The 23,002-nt window shown below is 34.9% G+C and overlaps 1 protein-coding gene across 2 annotated transcripts in view; it reads left to right on the forward strand.

The window, feature by feature from the left end:
- Positions 1-23,002, forward strand: part of TRIM24 (tripartite motif containing 24) — a 99,767-nt gene that overhangs the window by 56,032 nt on the left and 20,733 nt on the right. Inside the window, exons 5-9 of one of the 2 annotated variants that reach the window (XM_077850073.1) lie at positions 3,215-3,331; positions 6,616-6,730; positions 10,133-10,279; positions 19,042-19,159; positions 21,622-21,890. In XM_077850073.1, coding sequence (XP_077706199.1) covers positions 3,215-3,331; positions 6,616-6,730; positions 10,133-10,279; positions 19,042-19,159; positions 21,622-21,890 — 766 coding nt within the window. The remainder of the gene's footprint in view (positions 1-3,214; positions 3,332-6,615; positions 6,731-10,132; positions 10,280-19,041; positions 19,160-21,621; positions 21,891-23,002) is intronic. The other variant, XM_077850074.1, reaches the window with a different exon arrangement.

Raw genomic sequence — 23,002 nt, forward strand, 5'->3', positions numbered from 1 at the left:
TATAAAATCTGCCATTTGCTTTTTATAAGAGGAACACCTAAAACCTAAGTATGTAGAAAGAATAATGGAAAAAGATACACCACATAACACTAATCAGAGGCAAGCTGTTATATCAAAGTGCCTTGAGATAAAGAGGGACACTTTATCCAATAGAGGGGTCTCTTCGTTTAAAAGATAGAGCAGTTCTAAATATGTATGCCCATAGCCTTAAAATATATAACAAAAAGTAACAGAACTTACAACAAATAGACCAATCCATAGGGTGGGAAATGTTGACATTTTCAATAATTGACAAAACAAGCAGATTTAAAAATCAGGATATTCCGCCGAGATTCAAATAACCTAAAGACTATGTGGACATTAAGGAACACTGCACCCAATAATGTGCATTCTTTTCAAACATGAAAAAAAAATTTTAATTGAGCTTATGTTAGGACAGTCTTAAATTTCAGAGGGTTAAAATCATATTAAGTCTTGGTGTAAACTCAATGCAGTTAAATCTAGAAGATAATAGATGAGAAAATTCTCCATATATTTGAAAATGAAGACCTGAAATTCATATGAAAGCTATATGCAGCAAAGCATGATCCCATACTGCAGCCTGGACTAGAAGGGGAAAATGATTTAGAGGACATGACTGAAACAAATGGTATAACTGGTATATGGTGTGTAGAGTAGGTGAGAGAATGATCTCCGTGTCCATTTTCTTAATCGTTATAATATGGTTGCATAACAATGCCCTGTGTTTAGAAAATGCATACTGATTATTACGGTGTTAAAGAGCTATGATGAGTCTATTTAAAAAACTAAGCTGTGTAAAGATATACCTCTCTGTACCATGGCAGATTTAACTTCAAAGTTATTTCAAAATAAGCAGTTAGAAATAAATGTAAATAAAGCATTGAAGAAGAAATCCCAGTGGATATTAGAAGATACTTTTATCTGAATATTAGAAATAATATCCTAAATATATTGTAAAGGCCATATGAGAGGAAGATCTATAGATCATGAAATGTATATATTAGACAGCAAGAATAAAAAAAGTAAATGTATCAAACATTTATCTCAAATTAGAAAAATCAGTGAATAAACCTAAAGTGGGGAAAAGGACACCATGAGCATATGCAGACATTAATGAAGCAGATAATGTCAGAAATCAAATCATTCAAAAGATTGGTAAATTGACAAATCCCTTTATGAGTGACTGAGAGCTGACCCACCCGACCAATGCCAGGAGCTAAAAGGAGGAGCATCAGTACATCTTCTAACAGCATTTAAAATTATGAAAAGAATATCTGTCAATTGATTTGAAAAATTTTACTTGAAAGAAAATAATTCTTAGAAAATACATCTTACTGAAACTAGCATAAAATAAGCTAGAAAGCCAGAATAGTCCTTTAATGTAAATTCATGATTTGTAAATTCCTCACAAAGAAAATTACACACCCAGATGACTTAATGGACGAATCAACAACATAGGGGAGGTAAAATAACACCTTAAATTAATACAGCCTTGTCCAGAGAATGATGAAAGAATGTATTCTCTCCAACTTATGAGGAATAAAAAAATGACTAGTCTCGTCCATGAAATGAATGAAAATTCTAAGAAATAAAATAGGAAACCAAATACAGTAGTATTGTGATTTTTGGACAATCTAATTGCAACCTAGTTGGCTTTGTTTTAGGTATACTGAGTTCATCTAACATTTGAAAATCATTCGTGTAATTCATCACATTAAAAGAATAAAGGAAAAATTACATGATCATTTCAATAGAGACAGAAGAAACATTCTGTAAAAAATATATATCTATGTATATATACATGTACGTGTGGTAGAAGATCTTATCTTAGCAAACTAGGAATTAAATAAATTTCCTAAACCTGATAAGGTTATCTGTAAAAAGAACTAGAAAACATCATAACAGAATATTGAAAGTCTTTATTTTTTTTTAAGATTTTATTTATTTATTCATGATAGAGAGAGGCAGAGACACAGGCAGAGGGAGAAGCAGGCTCCAGGGACGTGGGACTCCAGGATCACACCCTGGGTCAAAGGCGGCGGTAAACTGCTGAGCCACCTGGGCTGCCCAGAATATTCAAAGTCTTTAGATGGAGTTTAGGAACAAGATAAGAGTGACAATTCTGACCATTTCATTTAATGTTACACTGTACCACAGTCCCGAAGAGTGCATTATATACAAAGGAAATCCAACAGAATAATTAACTGTGTTCCCCCCTTTTTTTTCTAATGCTGACATCCCTATTTAGTGATTTAAGTGACCTTGTACTTTTAAACCACATTATGTAAATTACCGTATTTTATGCATTTTATGAAAAATTAATAAAACCAGTTATCTTCTACATTACTATTTCCCTGGAGCTACTCTTGAGTTATCTACATGGTTTGTCAGGGGTTATCATGTTCACTTCCAAGTTAAATTTTTTAAAGTGCTATATTTTATGTTGCTTAAAGCTTACTGCATTTAAGGCATTATAACATCAAGAGGTTGTTTTTTTTTGTTTGTTTTTGTTTTTTGTTTTTTTTTACTCTTCCCATTTTTCCCAAAGGCATATATTTGTGACCTCTATGATGGCACAACTTAAAAGTGATCTTTAAAATATATGTTTAGAATATATATATATATATATATATATGTATGTATGTATGTATGTTTACAGGGGCACCTGGGTGGCTCAGTGGTTGAACCTCTGCCTTTCTCAGGTCATGATCCCCAGGTTCCAGGATCAAGTCCCACATCAGGCTCCCTGCATGGAGCCTGCTTCTCCCTCTGCCTCTCTCTCTGTCTCTCATGAATAAATAAAATCTTAAAAAAAATAAAATGTATGTTTACAGCATCAACGTTTCCTAGTTATGAAATTGTAAAATAATAAATAAATCTACTTAGATATATCTGTGATTACTTTTTGCCAGGTTGGCCAAGTGACCTAAGATGCTAAAACCATGCATGATGTTTATCTTTCCCAAATTTCCAAATTAATTTAGAGTATCCATGAATAATATATTTATAAAGACTCCCTCTTTCCTAGGGATAATTTGGAAAGCATGAAAAACCTGCCTTCTAGGGATATATTTGAGGGTTTTTTTAAGATTATTTGTTTTTTATGATATCTTAAATAGTTTCTATTTGGGGGCTTTTCCTCATTTTAGATATATTAGCTTGAAATAATTAGCTTGTTTACTTGTCTTTCCAGGTACCAATTTATAGAAGAAGCTTTTCAGAATCAGAAAGTGATCATAGATACACTAATTACCAAACTGATGGAAAAAACAAAATACATAAAATTCACAGGAAATCAGATCCAAAACAGGTACATTTACATTTGTGGTATTATTAAAAAAAAATCATCTTTATGTAATGTATTAAGTATATTCACTTTTAGAACATTTTACTTAGCTGGTGGTGAAAATAAGCCTAGGTAAGCTGTTAGATGGCTCTAATAACACATAATTTATAAGACTTCTCTAGAAACTTTTAAGTTCTGGAAACTGGGCTGAAAAGCATTCTTTTCAAAAACTGTTACTGTAATAAACTACATTGAGTAATGGCTCATTTACCTAGCAGATATTGAAAATTTATAACTATCTGGTGTTTCAAATTTTAAAGGAATACAGGGATTTAAAAACAAAATCAACTATTTTTGCTGGTATTGTAAAATATTTTAACACTTGATTATATATATATAACTGCTTTTTTTTTTTTAATAACTGCTTTTTTAAGCATTGGTAAACTTTGAGATGCCTTCTCTGGCCTGTCATCTTTTAACTGCAATATGGTGGAGATCTTAGGACACCAGGAGACAGGGATCATTTAATAGTTTCACATACCTTTTATTCCTTATCAGATACAATACTTACATGGTTTCTGCTTATTACTTGTTATACTTTTTGCTTTCCAAAGGAGTCCTCCTCCTCAACTATCCGAAGGCTCATATTCACAAGTCAGTGATTAGGGGAGTAAACCACTAATCTCCACATGGAAGAGGAATTTGTCTAACCTTCCCCACCTTTTTTTAAATCCCTTTGAAACACACACTGACCTATTACAACCTTTACAACACCTACGAAATACCAATCTCACTTTTTTTTTTTTTTTTTTGCATTCAAAAGTGACCTATCACTGCCTAAACAAATCAAGAAATGCTATTTAGAAGGAGCCTAAATAAAAGAGGCCGCAGATGGGCTTTGAATGTTATGCATAGAGGAAAAGTCTTTTGTGGTTCCTCTTCCTTAAGACCAGTCATCGTATGGGGCAGCCCCGGTGGCGCAGCGTTTGGCGCAGCGGTTTAGCGCCGCCTGCAGCCCAGGGCCTGATCCTGGAGACTCGGGATCGAGTCCCACGTCGGGCTCCCTGTGTGGAGCCTGCTTCTCTGCCTCTCGCTCGCTCTGTATCTCTTATGAGTAAATAAAATAAAATCTTTAAAGAAAAAGAAAGCCATCATAATCTGTTATACTTGTCATTTTGGAGCATGGCTAAAGTGGAACATTAGGAAATTTTTCCAGGCAATTCCATGATTGAAATGAATTCTTTTAAAGATATTCTTTTTTTTTTTTAAAGATTTTATTTATTTATTCATGATAGACACAGAGAGAGAGAGGCAGAGACACAGGCAGAGAGAGAAGCAGGCTCCATGCACCGGGAGCCTGACGTGGGATTCGATCCCGGGTCTCCAGGATCGCGCCCTGGGTCAAAGGCAGGCGCTAAACCACTGCGCCACCCAGGGATCCCTCTTTTAAAGATATTCTTGAACATAATTTACCTTCTTCTTGATGCTTCAGTATTATTATTATACTCATTTTTATTAATCGTGATAACAGTTCTATTTGTCTTTTTATTATTCTTTCTTACCAGCTCTCAGTTCATTTTACCTCTTTCATATAACAAATGTATTAACCAAATACTGTTTCATTTACCATATTCTAATCACAATACTGTTTTTGCCAAATAGAGTAAGTGGTGGGTTAAAAGTTTTTTAAGTAGTTAAAAATTTGTAAAGGATATTATGGAATAATTAAGACAGATAGTTCTAGTTGCTTCTACCATCTAAGTGGCAAATGGTAAAAATTGTAAAATAACTAATTCTGTGTAAAAGATCCACACTTGACAAAATGTATTCTTGACTTTTATCTTATTCTGTCATTATGTATATGATATGAGCTATAGGCCAAATTTCACTTTTTTGTAACATATGGACATCCATTTGCTCCAGTACCCTTTGTTTAAAAGACCATATTGTTGCTTTTGAATTGCCTTGGCTCCTTTGTAGAAAATAGTTGACCATATATGTATAAGTTTACTTTTGAACACTATTCTGTTCCATTGTGTTTTTCTTTTTTGCCAGTACTCAACTTTCTTCATGACTGTAGTTTTTTATAGTAAGTCTTCAAATCAGATAGTGTGAATGCTCCACATTTTTTTTCTTTTTTTTTTTTTTACCTTTCTGTCAGTGGTTTATACTGTTTTTACAAAGTCATACATTATTGAATGGAACGATTTGGGTTTTTGAATTGTGGTGAGACTTAAAGAATCCCTGGATTAGGTGCTAATTGCTCATATCTGTGTAGACTACCTGATTATAAAAGGATTACATTTATTGGGCTGGCTTACTTTGATATTTATTTTTATGCATGTGCAAACATGGCATTTCTCGTCCTTTCTTCATCCTGTTCAGCCATTATGAAGATTTAAATTATGGCGGGTGGTGCGGGGGGGTGTTGTTTGCTTCTCAGATCTATCTGGGTTTCTTGATCTTATAGCCAATATTGGTGCCAATTAATTTGCAACAGAGAATAAAATCTCTGCCCTATTGGTTTTAAGTTTTAGAGGGTAACTATTGGAGAAGCTGACTGGAGAGATGAAACTTAATTTATCTTGGAATCTTTAGTAGGTGGCCCATTATTTTCTTTTGCTTCTATAAGATGCTCTGGTGTGATGCTATGTATTTTCTTTCTGTCTATTTCAGTCTCCATGAAAACAGCATTCCATTTTCTCTAATCAAAGGAAAAACAGTACATGGTATTTGATGAAATATAAGTAGTAGTTAGCTGCTTATTTCAAGAAAATGTGTTATTAAAAATAGCAAACTACTATTGTTCTCTTTGTCTCTGTGCAGGTATAATGAATGCTGTTACAGTTAAGATGACTGAGAGTGACACATTTACACTTTCCTGCTGCTTAGTTACAGTGGATACAGTCAAACATTTTCAGAGTCCTGGTTTTCTTGTTTATAACTCTTTTTTTTTTTTTTTTCTTTTTTTTTTGGTCCACCTTTTTAGGCCAAGTATTGATTTTCTTGGATGATTTTGATTATGATCTTTCCAAACCATATTTTCTTAAAATGTGTTCTTTCTCTTACAATTTTACACATTTGATTTTAAGATTGAATTAAATGACTATGTCTTTTAGAAGAACTATATTTCTGCTGTGTCATTTTCCAGAAAGTCCATTTACACTGAAGGACCCCTAGAAATAGCCGAGCTTTTAATAGTTGAAAACATTTGGCCTAAGTTAGACATTAAAAAATAAATTTTAAATATTATAAGACCATTTTCTGCCTTAGATTTTAGATTTTTCCCCCTTTCATTTAATTTTCAGGATAATTGAAGTAAATCAAAATCAAAAGCAGGTGGAACAGGATATTAAAGTTGCTATATTTACATTGATGGTAGAAATAAATAAAAAAGGAAAAGCTCTACTACATCAGCTTGAGGTAAGTTACTGTTAATGGACAATATGTTATAGCAATTTAATTCAGTATTTTCTGAAGTATTTGTGAATTTGAAATCCCTGCCTTTTTCATACAGTTGTTTCCATTTATGACTCAATAATACTTCCTCTCTATTCCTAAGTTTTCTTCTGCCAAGTTCTACATTGTAGCTGACAGTTTATGGCTTAGTGTGTATTTGATAGCACAAAGCACAATGCCTTGCTTGAAGAAGGAGCTCTGTAAATGTTGAAGAGATTAATCATTTTAGATTCATTGAAGTGACAACTTTTTTTTCCAGTCTTTCCAAAATCAAAAATTTTCGGAAAGGTAACTAAGCTGTATTTCCTTTTTTTTTAATAATAAATTTATTTTTTATTGGTGTTCAATTTGCCAACATACAGAATAACACCCAGTGCTCATCCCGTCAAGTGCCCCCCTCAGTGCCCATCACCATTCACCCCTAGCCCCCGCCCTCCTCCCCTTCCACCACCCCTAGTTCATTTCCCAGAGTTAGGAGTCTTTATGTTCTGTCTCCCTTTCTGATATTTCCTAAATGAATGAGACCATATAATGTTTGTCCTTCTCCGATTGACTCATTTCACTCAGCATAATACCCTCCAGTTCCATTCACGTTGAAGGAAATGGTTATTTGTCATTTCTAATGGCTGAGTAATATTCCATAGTATATATAAACCACATCTTCTTTATCCATTCATCTTTAGATGGACACCGAGGCTCCTTCCACAGTTTGGCTATTGTGGACATTGCTGCTAGAAACATCGGAGTGCAGGTGTCCCGGCGTTTCATTGCATCTGTATCTTTGGGGTAAACCCCAGCAGTGCAATTGCTGGGTCGTAGGGCAGGTCTATTTTTAACTCTTTGAGGAACCTCCACGCAGTTTTCCAGAGTGGCTGCACCAGTTCACATTCCCACCAACAGTGTAAGAGGGTTCCCTTTTCTCCGCACCCTCTGCAACATTTGTGGTTTCCTGCCTTGTTAATTTTCCCCATTCTCACTGGTATGAGGTGGTATCTCATTGTGGTTTTGATTTGTATTTCCCTGATGCAGTGATGCAGAGCATTTTCTCATGTGCGTGTTGGCCATTGTATTTCATTTTTAAACATACACTTATTTAACCTTCTGAGAAATTGGGAAAAGGATGTGCCTTCTGCTTTTGACATTTTATAGTCTTAGCTGAGAAAGCAGTATGTAGTGAGGGATGTGCAAGGCACTTAGGATAGTTGTTTCTCACCATGGTAAGAAAGATATTATAGTCTTCATAGGCTTTATTATACTCCTGAAGGTCAAGATCCAAAGTCAGTGTTTGACTCCAACTAATAATGAGGTTACAACCTCTCTGTGGTATATTAACATACTATTAAATGCATGGTATTTTAGTATTCTTTTAGTTCTTTGGTCCAGAAAGAATTCACAGTAAAGCAGCAATTTACAAGGAAAAGAGAGTAAGAATTCTGACGTTAAAGATGAAAAAGAAAAACATTCCTAGAAATAATTTAATTCAAACTCTTTATTTTGTAGCTGACAAAATTATAAGGTCTTTGTCAGAGAGTCCTCTCCTTGAAAAAGCGTGGTCATTCCCATGGTTTATCAGGCATACAGGAAACAAAGACTAAAGTAATTCTCTGTTCTTTTGGAAACAAATACTTATTTAGTGAAGAAGTGTTCTGTCTAGGCGGCCTCATTTACAGGAACTTTTTTTTCAAAGTTCTGTGATTCCTTTTTTTTTTTTTTTTTTTTAATAGAAGCAGCGTTTTCAAAGTTTTCCAAGTTCTGCTTAAAATCAAACATCACTTAGATTTGCTTTCTCAGAGATTATTAGCAGTGCGTGCATTGCTGTGGCTCTTTTCAGACATTTCTGTAAATCAGAATCACTTGAAGATAACAAAAGATGACCAGATCCCAATCTCTAGGAATGAACCTAGTCATCAGTACTATTTGTAATCGACTTTATTGACTTATAATTTCTACAACACCTTTTAAATGTTAATATTTTCCTGGTTTACAGAATCCTCCTTAAAACAATTGGAGCCCCTTTTATCTAAGAATGCAGGAATCGGCCCAAATAACTGTTAACCATACAAGACCCAAGTAACTAGGGCTTCTTATTGTCAATATGCAACCTCTCCAAAAGTCAACAAAACTTATATTCTGTCTATAATGTCTCCAAAGAAATACTGAGGCTATTTCTGACCTCTGTAAAAAACAAGTAATCTCTAAACTTAAATTAGATGTGACAAAGCCATTGAGTGTCATTGCAGTTTTTCCTTTAATTCACTTCAGCACATGTGTATTTTCCAAATTTGAAACTAACTAGGGTCAGGATCTAGGTTCCTTTTTTTATTGAGAATGTAAAACCATATTGGAATATAACAATTTTACTTTTAAACTTCAGAACCAGTAGAAAACCCTGTTGTCTTCCCCTTTCCTTGCAATAAAAATTTTTGGATAGAGAACTTTAAGATAACCCAAGTTCAGTGCTCTCTCCTTTTTTTTTTTTTTTTTTAAGATTTATTTATTTTAGAGGATGCACACACAAACGGGGGAAGGGCAGTGGGAGAGTGAGAATCCTGAGCAAACTCCCTGTTGAACACAAAGTCTGACACAGGACTCAATCCCAGGACCCGGAGATCATGACCTAAGCTGTGAAACCGAGTCAGACACTTAACCAACTGAGCCACCTGGGCACCCCCAGTGTTCTCTGCTTTTGATTAACCTCTGTTCTTGTTTGTCTACTTCCCTTAGAGAAATTCTGGATTCTGATTTTATGTAGCTTTTCTGAGAATGCATTGGCACCACTAATCATTTTATCATTTAGCTCCCAAGGTAATTCTCAATAGACCAAAATCATATCCCTTTTAACCACATGAGTGTGTCTACCATATGGCATGACTGGGCACAAAGTGGTTGCAATCAAGACTAGAATGCCTGAAAAGTGAAATCATATGATTGCACAAATCGTATGATCTGGTAACTTTATTAGATTGCTGGATGGTAAATCTTTTATTTGTGAGAATTAAATTTAACAGGCATTTACTGTATCATAGCTAATCCCTGGTTTTTGCTCCTTTTTGGATACTGGAAGATGCACAAATAGAGACTTAAGTTCCAGAATATGTAAAACTAGACCAAGGGCCTGGGGTGGAGGTGTGTAGAGGCAGTGATGGCAGTGGTGATGGTGGTGACAGTAGCAGAAGCTCTGTAGTGTTCTGGCAGTTTTTTGTGGCAGTAAGAGTGACCATTTATATACTAAGGGGGAAAAGCACTAAGCATATTTTAAATTGCTATCATTTGGATTCTCAGAGGTGGCAGTTATTCTAATTTGATAATCTGAAAATGACCATTAAAATATATGCAGGACAAATTTCGAAATTTTCTTATTTTCAGAGTCTTGCAAAGGATCATCGCATGAAACTTATGCAACAACAACAGGAAGTAGCTGGACTTTCTAAACAATTGGAACATGTTATGCATTTTTCTAAATGGGCAGTTTCCAGTGGCAGCAGTACAGCATTACTTTATAGCAAGCGACTGGTAAGACAGACTAAGTATGGCATTTAACATACCACTAAAACATAGAAACAGTGGAATTATTGGAATACTTAAAATTCAGAATTGTTCATTGGTTTGTTTGTACTTCATTGCCCTTTACCTATTTTTTTTTACCTGTTTCTAACTTTAATTGATCAAAAATTTAAAAAATATACTTAACTGCCATTGTTAAGGTATAACTTCAATTTTAATCCATCATTATCTTTGTTTTCTTCTTTTCCAGGTTTTCTCTCAGAGGCTATTGAACTTAATACTAAAAATAATGATAGTAAAGATTTCCTAATCACCTATAGTGTGCCAGACACTAATTTTAAGCATTTTCCATGTAATATTCCACTTCAGCTTCTACATTGGATTTTGGGGGAGGTTTTTGTTTACAATTTTTATTTTAATTCTAGTTCGTTAACATATAGTGTAATACTGGTTTCAGGAGTAGAATTTAGTGATTTGTCACTTACATAAACACTCAGTGCTCGTCAGAAAAAGTGCCCTCCTTAATCCCCATCACCCATTTAGCCTATCTCCTGCCCACTTTCTCCCCCATCACCCCTCAATTTGTTCTCCATAATTAGGATCAGCCCCTCCTTTTTTCCTCCCTTTTCCCCTATGCTCACCTATTTTGTTTCTTAAATTCCATATATGAATGAAATCATATGGTATTTGTCTTTCTCAGACTGACTTGTTTGCTTAGCATGTTGCTCTCTAGCTTCATTCGTATCATTTCATTGCAAATGGCAAAATTTCATTCTATCTGACGGCTGAGTAATATTCCTGTGTGTGTGTGTGTGTGTGTGTGTGTGTGTGTATACACTGGTAAGATAGACTTTATCCATTCATCAGTCAGTGGACATTTGGGCTCTTTCTGTAATTTGGCTATTATTGACAATGCTGCTATAAACATTGGGGTGCGTGTTCCCCCTTTGAATCAGGATCTTTGTATCCTTTGCACTACTAGTGGTGCAATGGCTGGGCCATTTTCATAACTAGGTATACCTAGGGACACCTGGATGGAACATTCAGTTAAGCTTCCAACTCTTGGTTTGGGCTTAGGTTGTGGTCTCAGGGTCATGAGATTGAGCCTGGAGTCTGTTTAAGACTTTTCCTCTGTCTCTCCGCCCCCCCCCCGCCCCCCCCCCCCCCACTCCAGCTCACTCACTTGTTCTCACTCTCTCTCAAATTAAAAAACAAAAAAAACAAAACAAAAAAAAAACTAGGTGTAACTATCCATCTTTATTGTATGAATAATGAAACCAAGGCACAGAGTTAAGTAACATGCCTAAGGTTATTACACAGTAGGAGGTATAACCAAAATTCTGTCTTGGACACCTGAGTTTAGAGGCTGTGTTTCTCTTGCTGACAGTACATTGTTTACTCTGGCGTCCATGTATGGTACTGTATATTGCAACCCCATTTGCTATGGAAGAGTGGCTGTGTGATCAGATGAACAATTTTGATAGTAGTTCAGAACCTTGCTACTGAAAATATTTAGTCACTGCAAACTATTAATCACCTGAAGATTCTCGTTTAAGAGTTGTAAAGTGGAGCCAAATTCTATATTTCTTACAAGCTCCTGGGAGATGCTAATGCCACTGTTCTAGAACTATGCTTTAGTAGCAAGGATCTAGAAGATACTTAACCACTGGAAGTCAAACCATATAAACATTTTAAAAAATTCCTGCCTTACCTTCATTTTATTAAAAATTCCACAGAGAGTTATCCTTTGAAATTGAATTAGGACATCCAAATCAGTTTTCTGTTCACCTATTCCATTTTTGGAATCAAGTGGCAGAATTTTTCGGTGACCATTTTGTAATAAGGAAATATACTTCTGGATAAACTTCTATAAACTAGGTTCAAATATTGAGTTCAAGACTTACTAAAAAAACTGATTTGTAACTATTTCTAGAACTACTCCTAATCATGAATTGTATTCACTCAGAATTTTTTTCTTTCATAATATTTAATGATGTACTCTTTCTTGAGTCTTTTTTTAACTGCTTTATTGGTGTAATGAAAAACAGCTTCTGTATAGTACGTATCTTCTCTGTTTTCCTGAATATTTTTCTGAGAGTTAAACAGAAAAAGAATAAAATGAAAGAATTGTCTTTTTTTCAATTAAGAATGAAAATTATGAATATTGAATATTGTTACTACATATGTGTAAGAAAACATTCATACAAATATTTAGTAACCTGTTTAAAAATTTCTCTAATTTTATTAATGGTTTTTTTTTTACAATTATGAGAAAACAAAATAGGAGATGAGATTACTTAATCTGCAAAATGATCTCTTGACATAGGAGAGAGGGAGGTTATTCTTTATATTCTACATAGGAGAAAATGAGTTTGCAAATCATAAAGAATCAATTATAAGGGACCAATACCTAATTGACAGAATCATTTTTTTTCTAATTTTTAAAAGCCTGTGAAATCCAAGTGGGCCTTTAGGCATTACCAATAGCCAGTGTAGTTAATAAAATGATTTGTCTTTAATGTATACAGAGCTGAGGTTCACGATTATTTGTAAACACTTACAAGAGTTTCCAACCTCAAAAATTTTGAAAACTGCTATATTCTACAACCCTGCTCTTCATAATTCTTATGCTTGGTACATATAGCCATGTTTACTCAGGTTATCTTTTTAAAATTTGTTTTATTTTTCTTTTTAAAGATTTTATTTATTTATTCATGAGAGACACAGAGAGCCAGAGACATAGGCAGAGGGAGAAGCAGGCTCCCTGGGGGGAGCCTGATAGGGGGCTTGATCCCAGGACCCCAGGATCATGACCCAAGCCAAAGGCAGATGCTCAACTACTGAATCACTCGGGTGCCCCCTAAGGTTATCTTTCAAATGATGGCTTTTATGTGCTTTAAAAAAATAAGAAATGCCTTGCAGGCCTGAAATTTCAAGCCTAGCTTGCTTGCAATTCTCAGTTCATCTTTTTGCTATAGGAATTGTGGTCAGTAAAAGACCCAGTGGAACAGTGGAATCTTTTCAGAAGTCCAGTTTTAAACAGATTTTGAAACATTTTCACAGTATTTCCTCAGGATTCTTCTATCAACCTGTTAACACTGAATTTATCCTTATATTATGTAGAAGGAAGGCAAGAAATATTGATAGAAGACCAGGAGAGTAAAGCACTATCATTCTTGTTACCAGCTGTGAATATTTCTATACTACTAGAATTAGGAAACTATTAAGTTATAAGTAGTAAAAAGGAATGCTACAATCTCTTTTCTCCTTTTTCACTTCCTCCCATCTAATTACTCTTAGAAGACCTTTATGTTTTCCCGAATGTCTCATTGCTAACACTTTGCTTCTAATCCTTTGGACTCACAGTATATGATGCTGTCTTGACTGGGTATTGGTACCTTTTCCTAGAATGCTGCCTCTTTCTCCTGAATAACTAATGTTCATCATTTTAGAGACTACCAGCTGCAGTTTAGATTTGTCTTCCTTTCCTCTTGGCAGCCTTTCATGACCAAGACTGGATTGGATTTCTCTTCTATGTGTTTGCAAATCCTTTGTGCATATGTCTATCATACAATTATTGATTTTTATGTACTATTGTATTTGCATATGTTTCTATGACTCATTAGATTTTATACTTCTCAAAGGTAGGAATTTTGTATTACTCAGTGCTTGATGTATAGGAATGAAACAAAAGATTGATGGTGAAAATATGGCAGATAACATCTGTCAGAAGCTCAAAGTATAGACAAAACTGCATGTTAATTTTTACAGCATTGGAAATTCAAATACTAAATTTCTTCTTTAAGTTTATTTTAACTTCAATAGAAAGGAGACAGTGTTGCTATCTTGAAAGCTGTTTTGATATCTTTTATATTTCAAAAATTTTTTTCATCTTTTGCTTTTTGAACAGTTAGCTAAGTTTTCAGTGTGAAACCTGAGTTCATTTAAGTTTAGATACATCTGAAAAGATTAATAAAGTATAGTTAGTTAATGAACCTTATGTTCTACACCAGCCAGGCTTTATGATTTTTCAGAACTATCTAAAACATGTGTCAGGAATTTTATTTTATTTTATTTTATTTTATTTTATTTTATTTTATTTTATTTTATTTTATTATTTTTTATTTTTTTGTGTATCAGGATTTTTTTTTAATATGTATCAGGATTTTTGACAGAGTTTACATTTTATATGGGTAATAAAATAATTTGACAGTAAGAGAGCTCTTACATCTTGACAACAAAATACATCAGGAAAAAAATTGTTACTTCAAGGAATAGTTTGGCCAACTTTGGTATTACTTTTAGACGTTGGCACAACTTAATTAGCAAATAGATGCTAGTTATCTGAGTTGTAAATAAATTGTCTTTTTTAGCTTCTCATCAGCAAAAGGGATTTACAGCATAGTACCTGAAAAGGGGAAAAGTATGTCCCAAGGGTTTTATTACCTCATTGTTCCTTTTAATTAGAGCTGATTTTCTTTTAAGAAAGTGCTCACATTTCTGATTTTAACCATTTTTTCTGTGCAAATGATGAAGGGAAAAATCTTATGTCATAATGTAAAGCGATAAATGTAGAAAGAATAGATGGTAAAGAAGCACATTTGGTCACTATCCTAGAGGTAATTAAGGAGTCCTCAGAGTATGCTAATCTAGTGAGTAGAGAATTGACGAACAGGATCTCAGTGTAATCCTAGAATACCTCTTTGCAAAACACTAATCAGTTACAAAGGGGGAAATCCAGTGAATTTAAAGTGGAGAAACAGGGCAGCAAAATGCCAGGTGATGAGGATTTGTATCAGCAACTGTGGGAAAGATTGAAATCCTGAGCTTCCCGATCTGATGTGCTAAGAAATACACATTATCATTTGTGTGGAATTCCTGACAAGAATGCTCTACTAAGTCTGCTCAGGAGGAATTCTACTCAGACCCGGGTTGAAGGTCATCTTGCATAATATAAGGCCTGAGCCATCAAAGGACATGAATGACAGGGAATGATTAAGGAACTGCAGAGACATGGGAACTAAATACAACCTGTATTCTTTGAGAGCATCCTAGGAAGTACCCTATTGGGAGAATTCCCATTTGAATATGGTCTTTGGATTGGATGGTAGTATTGTGACAAACATGCTTTCTGAATTTGGAGCTTGCCGCTTATGTTAGGGGATCTTTGTGTTAAGATGCACTCACTGGAGTGTTTGGAACAGAACTTCATGTTTGCAACTTGCTGTCAAAAGGTTCAGAAAAAGACAATAAGAGTGTATGTGTGCAGAAGCATTTGGGCAGGCACGGAGACAAATGTGCTAATAATACATTAACAGGTGGGAAATCTGGGTGAAGAGTGCTTTTTAGTTTTTCACAATTTTAAAATTATTTCAAAATGATTAAATTTGGGGAATGATGAAACTATTTAGGAAGGAAAGTTCTTGGAATGATTGTTATGGTTTGCATATTAACATTTTTTTACCATAAGAACTGATAGAGGATGCAAAAATTTAAGAAAGGGAGAAAAACTTAGGGAGAAGAACATTGTATTGACTGCTATATACTGCACTACACACTGTGCCATGTATTCCACATAGTCCCAAAATAATTTCATGTTTTATGCCTAAAATGTATTATGGCTATTGGAAATAGTTTAGCAACTGAAGTAAATTTATTTATTCAACGCTTACTTATTGAATACCTGCTGTATTTCAGACAGCATTCTAAGCACTGGGAGAACAGAAGACAGAATCTTTGCCTCAAGAAGTTGCATTTTAGTGGGAAGAGACAGTACTGAAAATAAGTAATACCATGTAACAGCATACATATTTTAAGTGCTCTAGAGAAAAGTAAATTAAGGAAAGAAGTTGAAAGAGCGTGATATTTGAGCAAACACTGAAAAAAGTGAGGAAGCAAAACCTGAAGGAAGTAAATATTTAGGGGATATTCTGGCAGAGCATACATCAAGTGCAAAGATGGAGATGGGAGTTTTTGTGATATGGATACAAGGAGTCCTGGGGGGCCCGAGCAGAGTGAAGGAGCAGAAAGTTAGTACAAGTTAAGTCAGAAAAGTAATGCAAAGTCAAATACCACAAGCATGGTAGTTCATTATGAGGACTTTGGTTTTTAATCTGACTGTTATGGGGAGCCATTGGAGAGGGGGGTCTTGAGGACAACAGAGTATGATTTACATTTTAATAATCACTGTGGCTGAGAATAGACTATAGGTATTTGAGGGCAAGGAAGAAATAAGGGAGACCAGTTAGAATCTTACTGCAATAAGGTGGCTTTTCCAAGGTGGTAGCAGGAGAATTAATAGAGTTGATGAGAAAACTGGTAGGATTATCCATATCTTTTAAGGATAGAACCAGTAAGATTTGCTGACAGGTTGAACGTAGGGTGTGAGACAAAGAAAGGAACTAGGGACTAAGCAGTAAGGAAAATAGTGCTGCCAGTAGTGGAGATAGGGAAGGTTATAGGACAAGTAGACTTGAGGAAAAAGATCAAAAGTTCCCTTTTAGACATACTAAATTTGAGGTGCTTACCAGACACCAGATGATGAGTAAGAAATTGGAAATGCAAGTTCAAAAAAGAGATCCAGACTTGAGATACAAATTCAAGAGTCATTTAAACTATGACACTCTATGAGATCACTAAAACTATGTGTGTATAGGAGAAAAGAAGGCAGTTGGAAGACTGAAAGAACCAACACTGGAGGCTGCGATGGTGCATTGGAATCCAAACCTATTCTCAGTGGCCACCAAAAGTAGTAGTTGGTGGAATATGAGCAACACCACAAGAGTATAATATACTGAAAGCCAAGTGCAGGAAGTGGCTTCAGGAAAGAATGGGAGGAGGGGAACAGAGAGCAGTAAAAATAGCCAGTAAAAAAAAAAAAAAGAATTTTTTTTAAGAGTTTGCTGTAAAAAAATAAAAATAAAAAGGCAGAAAAACGGGGCAGTGGATGATAGAAAAGGAGCCAAGAGTTTTGTTTTTAGCCAGCAAAAGTTAAAACATGTTTATATGTTGATAAGAGTGATCCAGTAAAATGGAAGCCTAGGTGAGGGAAGACGTCTATGAGTAGGCAAGAAAGGTTGGGTACTCCTGCGTAAGTGGAAGGACTGGCTTTAGAAGCATGGCCATTTAGGGGCACCTGGCTGGCTGTCAGATAAGCATCTGACTCTTGATTTCAGCATAGATCATGATCCCAGAGTCCTGGGATCAAGCCCCACATCAGATTCCATCCTCCGTGGGGGAGTTTGCTTGAGCACACATGTGCTCTGTCTCTCTCAAATAAAAAATAAAAAAAAAAAAAAAAAAAAAAAAAAAAAGGCACGGCCATTGAATCCATTGTAATAGGAGGGAACACTAATATAAGTGGTGAGAATTTGTAGAAGGTCCCTGACTATTCATTCCTACTCTCTCAGTAAAATTATAAGCAAAATCAGCTGAGATTGAGCATGAGGGAGGAAGGAGGTGGTAGAGATTTGAGAAGAAAATCTGAATAGTCATTTAGGAGAGTAGGGAAGTAAAGTACTAGAGAAATGTCATATGATAGCCAGCCAAACTTAGGGGCCCACATGAAGTAAATTGTCATGTGTTACATAGTCCAGTTATATCTGGCCAAAACTTGGGTTTAACCAGGGTTGTTTGGGGGAAAGATTGAGAGGGAAGGAAGTATATGTGATGGAGTATGTGATGGAAAGAGGTATTGAGGTTATATGCAAGGAAATGATTATGGTGATTGACCCTGGATTTCAGCTGGGTAAGGTTCCTGGTAAGGTGAGATCAAAGGATAGGGGGATATTATAAGAGCAAACACATGTAGGACCTTTAAGGTTTATAGGATTATTGGTACCTAGAGGAAGTAAGTTGAGAAGAAGGTTCAGCTGGTTGGATATTAAAATCATCAAGAATTATGACAAGAGTGATATTGGAGATGGTGATAGTTTGCCAGAAACTCAATTCTTCAACTAAGGGAGAATGATCAAGTATTCAGCGGGACCACAGTGTGGAAGGAGGTTGGCAGCGGTGGGGGGTGTATGGTGTGGTGACATGAGATTCAAAACAGAGGAGCAAGGACAACCATCCCACTAGCAGGCCTACTTATGGGCTGTACTTACATCTCCTGAGCAGAGATTGTACTTTCCATAACTCATTAGCCCTCTAAGTTTTGAATCCTTCTTTAAAAAAGTAAGTAAAATAAAAGAGTGATACGTGTTTTTAAAAATTATTTTGCAAATATTTAGTTGGTGATTCTCTGAAGTTTTAATAATTCAAAAAATTAACCATAACCTATCACTTTAAGATACTTTTCAGTTTTTTTTAAGATTTATTTATTTACTTATTTATGATAGACATAGAGAGAGAGAGAGAGAGAGAGAGAGGCACAAAGACACAGGCAGAGGGAGAAGCAGGCTCCCTGCAGGGAGCCCGACGTGGGATTCGATCCTGGGACTCCGGGATTGCGCCCTGGGCCAAAGGCAGACACCAAACCGCTGAGCCACCCAGGGATCCCCACTTTTCAGCTTTGTATTCAGTAGTATAGCTAATTGAATTATATTTCAAAACTTTTAACATGTTTAAAAAAAAACAAACTTGACATGTTTTGGAAAGAAAACTTTGTTATATATGTTGTTGTAAAATATGTTGTATGTCCACATTTTATAACTTAGATACAATTATTTTGTGTTAGCATACATACCAGAGACCATTTTTTGTGTATTTACTTAATATATTGTTTGCCTGATTAAAGACACCAATGTTTAGTTGTCTTTCCTTTTTTCTAGATTACATACCGATTAAGGCACCTCCTTCGAGCAAGGTGTGATGCTTCCCCAGTGACCAACAATACCATCCAGTTTCACTGTGATCCTAGTTTCTGGGCTCAGAATATTATCAATTTAGGTAGGCCTTTATGTCAATTTTCTCAAAGTGTCATTTGTTTCTGGAACTATTAATGATTATGACACATTATTGAAAACGTATTTCCTTCTACCCATGAAGCGCTTTTATCACCTTGTTTTGAAGACATGGAGTTTTTGCCAGTATTTTATAAATGTTATGTATATGTGTGACACATGCATGAATAATACAACAACACATGTAAATAAATGGATGATAGGAACATCCTTATGACTCACAGATGTCTAGACTTTGGGATTTAGAAGTTTTTTTTCCCCATAGAATCTTGCTTGTATGTTAACTGTAGGTTTATTAGAATGGGGTAATGAAACTTTTCACTCATGACTGACTGCCATTGATACAGGATTTTTTATTTTTGGAGTATTTTCTATTAAAATAGTATTTCTCATATTGGCTTACTTTTTATACCTAGTCATGAAGCACCTAAGGATTCATTTGCTTGATCTTGCTAGGGAAGATTTCTTATTTTTTTACTCCCCTTTTATGTAATAACTATATTTAAAACTGCCTAATTGGAGTATAACATGCATATAGAAAAGTGCCCCAGTTTCAAGTATTAGAGTCCACTGACTTATCATAAAGGGAGACTATCATTTTGGTAAGATTAGGAGCTCAAATATCTTTGCAGGCAGCTCACCAGGAAGTTATTTATCTTCCTTTCTTTATTTGCTAGTGGAAAAAGTCTTCACTTTCTACCTCTTAATTTCTCACAGGAAAACTAAAGAAATAGAAGTCTAAGAATTCCCTATACATTCTTCATCAACCACCAGTGTATTCCCTTTGATGACAGCTTTTGGTCTCACTGACCGTGTTTCAAAATCCTCAAAGATAGTTGCTGTCACTCCCTAGGCTAGATTCTAGGTAGGAAAGGAAGAAATGGCTAGAAAGAGAGCCAGTGCTGTCAGAACATACCAAGAATGGAGGCAATAAGCTTACGCAAATCTCATCCACACAACAGAACAAAAAAGGACAGCGATAAAGTGACCTCTGCAGCTCAATTGCAAAATGCATGCAGCAACGTATTTATTGATAGATAGCAGGCAACTGGAATCACACACACCTATATTACTAAAAATAAGCATCTTAATGCAAAGTGCATTTATAAGCATCTCTTACCCTTCCCCACTGAACCATCACACATTCAGCTATATGGAGAACATAAGCAGTCATATACAGAAATACATATAAGCATATCACAGAATAAACCACATGATATAGTAAAATTAAGAATGTGTAACTATATACACATAAATGGATAGTTTTAGATAAATCTGTATCAGCAAAAGCAAAATAAAAACAGCATCTCTGTTGTGAAGTTTGTGAAAATCCTATAATAAAATCAAATAATATACTGTAAGACTTCTCAGAGCCATCATTTATAGCTGTGAAAATTGTCATTTACAATGAGATGTGCATTTTAAATATTCTAAGAAGGAGACAAGTTTCCCAAACTTGTTTATGCATGGCTTCTGAGAAACATCTTCTAGAAGAGTGCAAGGGGAAAATACTAACCTAGATCAACATTCAGTTAATGTCTTGGTGAGTTTGGGTAAGTTGTTCAATTTCCCTGAGCCTTAGATTCCCTTATCTATAAAAAGGACTTTAGCAAGGATGTACGTAGACGTACTCTCATATTGCCTAACACAGTGAGTATGTAATGAGTGATAATATTTTTTAGGATATTTATGCTTATTAGAAGATCAGAAACATTTAATTGAATCTCTACTGTTGAAGTCAACCTTTGCCTTATGCTTTGATCAGACCTACTGACGGCACCTTTAAATTCTAAGTGTAACTATAAGCCAAATTGCTGTCTTATCAGAGAACTGATGTAGTATGCACTGTGAGGATATAAGGAACTTTAGAGATTACTAATTGTTCCTATTAACGAATCAGAAATACATTGTGGGAATTTTAGAACCAATGTCAGGTTTCCTTGTTTTGTTTTGATAACAGTAGTTCTCAAGGTATAGTATGAGGCTTGTTTAGGAGACCACGAGGCCTCCCTTTTCCAACTACATGTCTGTATGTGGCCAGTTTTCTGCATATATTTCAACCTAAACAATATATCATGACAGATAATGCAACGACAGATAGGAGAATTCAGCTTTTAGTCCAGACATGTAAAGAGATTTTTTTAAATATAAAAAAAATAATACCACTCATCACTAATTTTTTGAAAAGTTTTTTCATAAAAATGTGTTATTCTGGGTTTATTTTTAAATGAATTAAGAGGTAAAAAATGCTTTTAATAGTTTCTAATATGGTAAAATTTGACAGCTAGAACTTACATAAACCTCGGGGCCTTCTATTTTTAAGAGTGTAAAGTGTTCCTGAGACCAAAAAGTTTCTTGGCAATTTGAAGTTCAGCAAAAATAGCCTTACAAAATACAGTATTTCACTATCAGAAAAACTTAAGAACTTAACCTTTTCTCTTTAATTAGGTTCTTTAGTAATTGAAGATAAAGAGAGTCAGCCACAAATGCCTAAGCAGAATCCTGTCGTGGAACAGAATTCACAGCCACCAGGTGGTTTATCTTCAAACCAGTTATCCAAGTTTCCAACACAGATCAGCCTAGCTCAATTACGACTCCAGCATATGCAGCAACAGGTAATGGCTCAGAGGCAACAGGTGCAACGGAGGCCAGCACCTGTGGGTTTACCAAACCCTAGAATGCAGGGGCCCATCCAGCAACCTTCCATCTCTCATCAGGTAAATTTGGAAGCAGGCCTGTCCTAACTTAGATAATTATAATACAATTGTATTCAGCATCTCTTAAAATAACCAAGACATCTGTCATCTATGATTTAAATATATAAATTTATAAAAATTTATCAAAAGTGTCCCTAACTTAACTCCTAGTTTTTAGTCCTTCTCAAAAAGGAATTAATAGTTTATTTGGCTGGTACGACTATTTTCATCTTCTCTTTGCTATCTTCAAATTATAACAGAGGATAAATGATTGCATTCCTAAACAACCCATGCCTATGGCTGATGGTAAAGTTGTGTATCTGTAACTCATTCTTCCTGTATTATGCTTCAGAATGATTTATACTTCATACTTCAGTTATTTGGTCTTTTTTTTTTTTTAGTTAGTTATTTGGTCTTTGTGGGATTGCAGTGTTTAGGAAAATCACAGTGTGTCTTAGAAACTAGGGTAAAATGAAATAGAAAAGGGTTGAGGAGTGGTTCATTAGAAATCTCCCTTCCTTAGACTCTCTTTCTGAACAGATATTCCATGAACTATTCTTATTTTTACTAGATATGAAGTATTCCATTTACTTTTAATCCTATTTTTGCAGATAAGTTTATACTCTTTGTTAAAGAGTCTCGCTCAAGTTAGATCTGGGCATAATTAATAATAAAAGTTTACTCAGGAATGTAAAGTCTAATTCATACAAATTGTTATTTACAGTTACATTTATTTATTAGTTTATACCCTTCCTATTTCTAAGAAGGATTTGAAGTGGTATACTTCAAATGGAATGACATGAATGATATGGAATAAGGTTTAATAAGTATCAAAGTGTGCAGTACTAGGCTAAGAATTCTCATTTTACTTGAGAATGAGACTTAGATCAAGATTTTTTCTCAACCAAAGAAAACAAACAAATACTACCTATATTATTTGGTAAAAAGAAAACCTGCCTGTTAATTAAGGAAGAAACTTTTTACTAGTATTTTTCTAGCACTAAGAGGAATGTATAATATGGTTCTTTATGAAAAAGCAATGTAATGACATATTAGTATTTTTTATAGCAATTTTACAAAACATAGAATTGCTCTTCTTCGGGCTCTTACTTCAATACTGAATATAAAATTGT

The sequence above is a fragment of the Canis aureus genome, chromosome 15 (assembly GCF_053574225.1).
Source record: "Canis aureus isolate CA01 chromosome 15, VMU_Caureus_v.1.0, whole genome shotgun sequence".
Taxonomy (NCBI): domain Eukaryota; kingdom Metazoa; phylum Chordata; class Mammalia; order Carnivora; family Canidae; genus Canis; species Canis aureus.